We start from the raw sequence: 7,736 nt of genomic DNA, 5'->3' as shown, positions 1-7,736 counted from the left end.
CGGGCCCCCGGCCCGCCAGCTCGGACAGCAGGCGCCGGCCGACCCTCCGGCAGGACCCGGCCGCCGCGCCGCCGCGCATGGCGCCCGGCGCCAGCGAGCTCCGCCCGGCCCGCGGCGCCGGCCGGGGCCCGGAGTCGCGCGGCGCCCGGCAGGCCACGCAGCGTCGCGGCGGAAGTGAGCGTCACGCGCAGGCCACGGCCCGGAAGCGCGTCACCGCGCTCCGGCGGCCGTGCGCCTCCCGCCCCCCAGCGAAGGCCGCGGCCGGCCTGGCGTCCCTGCCCGCACGAGCGCGGCCGGTCTCCCGCCCGCCCTGGAAGGCCGGGCCTTAACCTTCCTCCCGCTCTTGGGCAGCTCAGAAAGCTGCATCTCGGTGTTCTCCAGGTCACCGTCTAAACACACCTTCTCAGCTGGCTGCGCAAGGCAACGCAGCTTGGGTCAAGAACAGCGGGAGTCCCTAGAGGTGGCCTGGGACCCGGCCCGCCAAACGCCAAGAGCGGCGGCCGCCGATGGGTGCTGCCCTGCCCGGCTTCCCTGGAGACCCCCGGGGACACACCGAGCCAGTCTCCCTCTAGGGACCCCCTGTGGAGCTCGCGAACCCTCGAGACCCACGACTACCTGGCACGGCAGGCTCGTGGCTTCAGTCTCCCCTGGACAGGAAGCGACCTTACGAAAGCTGCCGACAGTGGAAAAGTGGCACCACCGGACTGAAAAGTGACGTGTTCCGCAGCCCACGATGCCTCCTACGAGCTTCCCTTATAGGGGTTACGGGACCTTAGAAGGGAGCTACGAAAAGCGGGCCACAGCTTGGCAACCGCAAGAGTTAATGTAAGAGCAGAGTTTTTGATTGGAGGTAAGCAAGGTGCTGCAGGACCGGCTCAGGAAATAGCTCCTCCCACGTGTGTGTAGGGTTGTACAAAAGTCGGGCTAGGAAAAATTATTGGTGGAAAGCAATTACAGTAACTGCAATGCTGGGTACTGTTGCCACTCAGAAGCTCACACCAGGGAAGAGGCCTATACACAAATAAATAAAAGCGAGAATGGGGAGAAAAATCACATTTATTAGTTAAGACAACCACAGGCTGGACACAACACACATGCTAAAAAGTGGACTGTCTTTTAAAACTTCAAAGGTAAATAGGTGTTTTCCACAGCCCCACAATCATTTCAGTGTTCACAAATGAAAAGGTCCACGTTAAGACATTAAACAGTAAAATATGTAATAAATTCTCCAACCTACCCAATAAACTTCTTGTAAATTAAAAACCATGCCACTGAAAACCATTCAGGTTACGAAAAGATGAATCAGTTTTCAATGTGTTAGTCCTAGAACTAACCCACCCCCCATCCCTGCCCCCAGCCCCAGCGGATTCTAACTTTTACATTTTAGATATAAGGCATTAACACTAAAGCCTCAGCTTAATCATCAAAATTTAAATGAAGTCTCAAGACCTCCCTTCTGGCAAAAACACATAAAGCACTCATTGGGAAGACAGTCAGACCTCCTCCTGTTACTGAAATAAACGATCAGAACGTTAGGTTGGTGAGCCCAAGTGAAACCTAAAGTTAGCTCTCCCCTCATCTTTCTAGCAACCAACCCACGCTGAACGCTGAACTTAACACGAAGACTTGCATTCACCGTGCTGTTGGTTATGTCACCTCCTGATTAGCCATCATTTTAATGAGGTTTTTTCCTTGTGTTGGTTTGTGTTTGAATAGACCTTACAGTTTGAAGACCTCTAGAATTCCCTGAAAATTTTTTGGAAACATTCCTGACTCCCAGTGTGACTAGTTAAGAGCCCCAGGAGCCTATGAGGACTAGAATCTACAAGCAACCTGCACTAAGGACCACACAAATTCAGCTAAAGAGACTCAAACTTGGCTCTCGGCTGTCTTGAAAGTCTAAATGGGTAAGTCTCTCAGGTATGTTCAACATTTCAGCAATTCACAATGCAGCCAAGAACACAAGTAAAAATCTCTTGAAAAAGCCAGTTATTTGGAGCTTTTAAAATTACAAATTTTGCAAAATCTATAACCCACACTACACAGGTGTGTTCATGTGTTTTACCATCTGCACATCTAACCAAACATTTCCTGACAAGTAAGGAGAACAGGCCACTATTAAATGACTTCTCTGATGGGGGAGCTACTGACAAAAGCTTTTATGCAATTTAGCCTGTAATTAAAAACTCACCTAAGTCAAGGCATTCTAATTCCTGCAACATGACCAGATCACTGTGAAAGGGCCTTCTGACCCCCTCCAAATGAAAGGATGAAAAGGAGCAATCCTTTTCATTTTCGAGCTTAAAAAAAAAAAAAAGACTAAGCCAAGTTTTACATGACACTATATATGTAAAATAAAGTACAATTTCCACTTAATTCAGTCTTCAAATATTTTTTATTGGAAGGCCATGCACTGCCTTCATTTATTGTATTTCAAATCACTGTACATTTACTTTTGTGAAAACACTGCCTGCATTTTCTAGTACAAAAAAAACCTAAAAATTGTTTCAGGAATGTAGAGAAATATCCAACTTAAATAGCGAAAAAGTGCACCATAATTACTGCTGCACTGCAGTCATTTCTGCATTTCCCATGTTTCTTAAATAACTATCTTGTCTGATAACACACAATATAAAGAGCAATACGAAAAACAGACATTTACATATACTTCTAGTCTTACTGAGAATATCCCGTTGGCATTGGATAACCAATCATGGGCGCAGCTGCAGTAGCAGGATATGCATATGCCTGTTGGTTCATACCATTGTGCATATTGGGAACGTTACTTCCATATTGCTGAGTGCTATCATAACCGTTCTGGTAAGTCCCTGTTGGATTACCAGTCCTAAAACTGGTCTGTATACCAGCAGACACAAAATTACTTCCAAAGCTCCCATTGGTGTAATTTGCAGCAGCACTGTAAACACCATTCTGAGTTTTTGCCCCAAAATCTCGCTTAAGCAAGCTAGAGTAACCTCTGTCATAATTTTCCCTGTCTCTAAAGGTATTAAATCCACCCCTTTTGCCCGCAGAGTATCTGTCCCGTCGGTCATCTTTCATGCCTCCTCTACCCCTGGAACGACCTGTCAAAAAAATAATTGCAAATTCATCAATTATATCTATGGCAGAAATCACTGCTGACACAATTAGGTAGCTCTACTCATTGCAGGTGAACGGACGTCTTTACAAGTTTTCAACTTATGTTCCACACTGAATAGTTTACTCACCCTCCATTCCCATTTAAATGGACTTGTAGACAATGAAGTGACTCAAAACTACCAACATTTCTTAGGAAGGTTGGCCTTACCTGAACCTCTGTCTTCAACCAACTGAAGCAACTTGGGATTAATTGCTTGATTAGCTTCACGAAGCACAGAGATAAGATCGCTCACTTGCTTTATGTTATTAGGTGTAAAGAATGTGTATGCTGTGCCTGTTTTGGTACTGCGAGCAGTTCTTCCAATTCGATGAATATAATCCTCTGAGGAGTTAGGGTAGTCATAATTGATGACAAATTTCACATCTTCCACATCTGTAAGGTGTTGCAGTGTGGCAAAATAGCAATGTACGGAGTTTTGCACACCACAACAGCCAGACCAAAAATAAAAAGTTAGACAATTGTATTCCCAAGAAGGTATGGGCTGCAAAAAATAGTTAAAATGGTTATCCATTCTCTGTAGGAATACCGTTGAGATTGGGGGAAAAAAAAAAAAAAGCACATGTCATCTGTTTAAGCCATCACCCACCCAGTGATACAGCCTCTCAAAAGGAATGTGTACTCCCTAGCACATTCCCAAATCAGCAAGTCCCCTTACAGATCATCAAGTGACATCTGAATGCTTCTGCGCAGTAGGGCCACTTAAAAGTTTCACAGCAACCTCTTCATGTGCTCACTTTGAGGACCTTTAAACAAAAACGTACAGGTCCTTTACATTACACACTCATCAGAAGTTCAAAATTCTGGCCACACTGCTCGTCTTGCCAAGACCTTACAACCGCAGCTGCAAGAAAAACATACCTGTCCCCCAAAAGTTGTTTTTATGCACTGTGTCTCGTCTAGGCAAGCGCTTCCAAGAAGCCAGGACTCACTTGAGAATGTGTCTCTCTCTCTGGCAGGTCTCGACATGACGACTACTGTGTAGGTGAGGGAGGAACTTTCAAAGCCCTTGCTTTTCCCACGGGCTAAGTGTGAGGAGGTGCCCCTGTGCTACATCTCATGTGCCAGTACTCACCAATTTGTAAAAGGCTTAGACCTTTTAAAGCTGCTCTCTCCATTTCAAACTTGAACAAAAATTTCATTGAACACTGAAGTTTGGAAATATTTCTTCGACATTTCAGCAAACCCACTGAAACTCAAAGACCCACAGATCACAGTGAACAGTTTGAAACAACGCTGTACCATGGCAGTCATGCAAAGCATGGGATGGAAGAAATACCACGGCAGTGAACTGTGAGGGTAAACTTCCATTTTTTCCCCCGGGAGAGAACAGTTTACGGGGCAGAGGTGGAATGTTCTGCCTTTGGAAGATTACTGGCACACTGTCAGCTTTTCACCTCTCTAATCGACTGGAAGCCGATCACTAGTCCTCCATCCCCCTCGAGTCCTCCGATTGTCATGCCTAGGCCTTGCCACAAAGACTGCACCTTTATGTGAAAAAAAACTTAGAAAAATGCAGAGGTTAAAGAAAGCAATAAACTTTCTTTAAAAAAATTATATGGAAATCTGGGAAACCAAGCCATGAATGCGCTTTTGTACTAACCTAGCCCTCTGGAGGCCACATCTGTAGCAATCAGAATAGGAGCTTTTCCATGTTTGAATTCTACAAAGGAAGGCAATATGTGATCAGTAAGAATGTGTGATCTTATTAGATTCTAGCTAAATCAAGGAGAAAAAAGTATCTTCACTTGAAATATTTACCATTTAGAACCCAGTCACGTTCCTGTTGACTCTTGTCGCCATGGATACCCATGGCAGGCCACCTAAGTTAGAAACAAGTTTTATTAGTAAATGTACACTGAAAACTTCGGACTAGTGCTTGACCACATGTAGTCATGTGTATACGTAGTTTTACCCGTACTATCAGTTAGTTTCCCTCCATGAAAACTTAAAGCCATTGCTCATCTCAGTTTGTCTTTTCCTAAATTTAACCTTAACAAATCTGCTTCAAGAGAGAAAGTTCACATACCCATCTCTCCTCATTTTTCTGGTAAGCTCATCACATCTTCTTTTGGTTTCAACAAAAACAATGGTTTTATTCTCCTTCTCACTCATGATCTCTTCCATTAGACGAATAAGTCTGACAACAGAGACAAGAAAAACTAAATTTTAACAGTAGACCATAGTGATGGTCACACACGTATGGTCAGTGAAACATTAAGTTCAATTTACATGGTTCCAGGTCTAAGAGAAAACACCTGCTAATCCACTTATCAAGCAGTTCCGCCCCTGGTCCTTATGTAAACCAGGAGACATGTACATTTTTTCTATGGGAATGCCATAAATGGTGACAATCAATTACCTGATTTGAGACTTTCAGAGAGATTGGCATGTTAATTTTAAGTGAACACATTCAGATCACACCTACTGAAATCATTTAAAATAACGCACAAAACAATGACTCAATCTCACAGCCAAATTGTTTGAGTTAACTTACTTTTCATCCTTTTCTACATCATGACACACGTCCACAATTTGGAGAATGTTGTGGTTTGCACTCAGTTCTAATGCACCAATGTTTATGTGAATATAGTCCTTCAGGAAATCTTCGGCAAGCTGTCTGACTTCTTTTGGCCAGGTCGCACTCCACATTAGGGTTTGCCTATCAGGCTAAATAGTTTTGGGGAAAAAAATTAGCATTATTATCCATGAGTAAATTGAGAACTGAGTATGGTAACGTTTTTATGGTCACTTACTCTTATCTGATCAACAATCTTCCTTATTTGGGGTTCAAAGCCCATATCAAGCATTCTATCTGCTTCATCAAGAACAAGATAGGTTGTTCTTCTCAGGTTGGTTTTCCCACACTCTAAAAAGTCAATCAGTCTTCCCGGTGTTGCAATACAGATTTCCACACCTTCAATTAAACATATAAGTGTAACTATAACATCTAAAACTCTCAGCACCATCAGGGATAGACAAGCCTTGGTAAATACAAACCTCTCTCCAAGTCCCGTATTTGTGGTCCCTTGGGAGCACCGCCATAGATGCATGTGGACTTCAGGCGACAGGCCCTACAGTATTCAGCAGCCACTTGCTGCACCTGCTGGGCCAGTTCCCGGGTTGGTGCCAGCACCAAGCACTAAGGAGGAAGAAGCAACTTTTAACACTAACCTGGACACCAGTACTAAGTGGCTAATTTGTTCGTTACACTGGCAGGCCCTTTCTTCAAACTAGCAGCAGCTAAACTGCACACTAACCTCTCTATTTATTTATTTATTTATTTGAGTTGGAGTCTCACTCTGTCACCCAGACCGAGTGCAGTGGCCGCTCCCAGCCACTGCAGCCTCGCCCTGCTGGGCTCCAGTGATCCTTTTGCCTCAGCCTTCCAAGTAGCTGGAGCTACAGGTGCCCGCTACCACGCCCGGCTAATTTTTTGATTTATTGTAGAGACGGGGTCTCACCAAGTTACCCAGGTGGGTCTCGAACCCACGGGCTAAGGCAATTCACTCACCTCAGCCTCCCAAGGCGCGGGATTACAGGCTGAGCCACCGAGCCCGGCTTAACCTCTCTATTTAAGACCACAGGTAATATCTTTCTCTGTGTCGCTTACAAGTCTCTTTGCTATGCTTCTAACCAATCACTTAAAAACATACTTACGATAGGCCCATCACCTCTCTCTAGGAACGGCTGATGGTTGATGTGGACAATGGCCGGCAGCAAATACTAATTGGGGTGTGGACAAACAACAAATCGCATTAGAACCCTCTGCTTTCCTCCCACTCATCTTCTCACACACATCATACACTAACCGCACGGCGTGCCCAAACTTACAGACAACGTTTTCCCCGATCCGGTCTGTGCTACTCCAACCATATCCAACCCACTTAGAGCAACTGGCCATCCCTGAGCTTGAATAGCAGTGGGTTCAGTGAAGTTCTGTCTGGCAATCACGTCCATGACATTTGCTGTAAATGGTAACAGCGACTTAGCAAAAGCTACTACAACCAAGAAAAAGGAAAGGAAAGGCAAAAAAAAAAGCAGAAGTGAGCGTAACTCAAACTCACACTTACCGGGGAAGTTAGCTTCGTAAAAATTCAGAACGGGCTTTGGGCAGTTGTGGCCTCTGACCGTGACTTCCTTGCTTCTTCTGTACGTTTCCACCTCTTGCTGCAAAGCAAAGTCACACAGTCTCGAGTTTCACGATGACCACTCCAGAGCAGCCTCACTGTCGCTTGGACGCCCTGAGGCCGACCCTACACAGCTTAGGCCGCCTCGAGGAGACGCCCGTCTCTTCGGGAAGCCGACAAGCGGCCCTCCACCTGAGCCGCCAGACCCTGGCTGCTGCCAGACCCTGGCTCGCCAGGCGCCGTCCTCCAGCCCGAGGAAGCCCCGTCCAACTACTCACTGCTGTGCGCCTCGCCAAGTCAGGGTGCTCCTGGTAGAAATTCTTCTCGAACTTGGGCAGCTCGTCCAGGTTCCACTTCTTCTTAACGAGCTTCTCCCCAGGGTTCCCAAACTTCTTTCCTCCCGACAGGGGCCCTGCCCGGCTGCCTCCGAACCGAGGGGCGCCGAACCT

At 46.0% G+C, this 7,736-nt stretch overlaps 1 protein-coding gene across 2 annotated transcripts; it reads right to left on the bottom strand.

Annotated features, from left to right (window-relative positions):
- Nucleotides 1–2,376: 2,376 nt before the first annotated feature.
- Nucleotides 2,377–7,735, bottom strand: DDX5 (DEAD-box helicase 5). 2 transcript variants are annotated; one of them, XM_021713593.1, is made up of 12 exons: nt 7,566–7,735; nt 7,231–7,323; nt 6,992–7,125; nt 6,818–6,883; nt 6,158–6,299; nt 5,914–6,074; nt 5,655–5,827; nt 5,187–5,297; nt 4,919–4,980; nt 4,761–4,820; nt 3,308–3,532; nt 2,377–3,083 (listed from the first exon to the last, which is right to left on the bottom strand). In XM_021713593.1, the coding sequence occupies exons 3-12, from the start codon at nt 7,115–7,117 to the stop codon at nt 2,677–2,679; spliced, it is 1,533 nt and encodes a 510-aa protein (XP_021569268.1). In that variant the 5' UTR covers nt 7,118–7,125; nt 7,231–7,323; nt 7,566–7,735; the 3' UTR covers nt 2,377–2,676. The 2 variants fall into 2 exon arrangements, with proteins under 2 accessions (XP_021569268.1, XP_008058631.1); XM_008060440.1 differs by having other exon boundaries at nt 7,231–7,327; nt 7,566–7,730.
- Between the last annotated feature and the right edge of the window lies 1 nt (nt 7,736).

This window comes from Carlito syrichta, unplaced genomic scaffold, assembly GCF_000164805.1.
Source record: "Carlito syrichta isolate Samal-C Ts95f unplaced genomic scaffold, Tarsius_syrichta-2.0.1 Scaffold304626, whole genome shotgun sequence".
NCBI classification, from domain to species: Eukaryota; Metazoa; Chordata; class Mammalia; order Primates; family Tarsiidae; genus Carlito; species Carlito syrichta.
The sequence above is the reverse complement of the archived record's forward strand: the minus strand, read 5'-3'. Positions and strand labels throughout refer to the sequence as shown.

Coding starts and splice junctions, on each gene's coding strand:
- DDX5 (XM_021713593.1), bottom strand. CDS start 7,117: ATGGACGTGATTGCCAGACAGAACTTCACTGAACCCACTGCTATTCAA. Junction 6,884..6,991: donor GATCGGGGAAAACGTTGTCT/GTAAGTTTGGGC, acceptor CACCCCAATTAG/TATTTGCTGCCGGCCATTGT. Junction 3,533..4,760: donor TGTGGCCTCCAGAGGGCTAG/GTTAGTACAAAA, acceptor AACACCTTACAG/ATGTGGAAGATGTGAAATTT.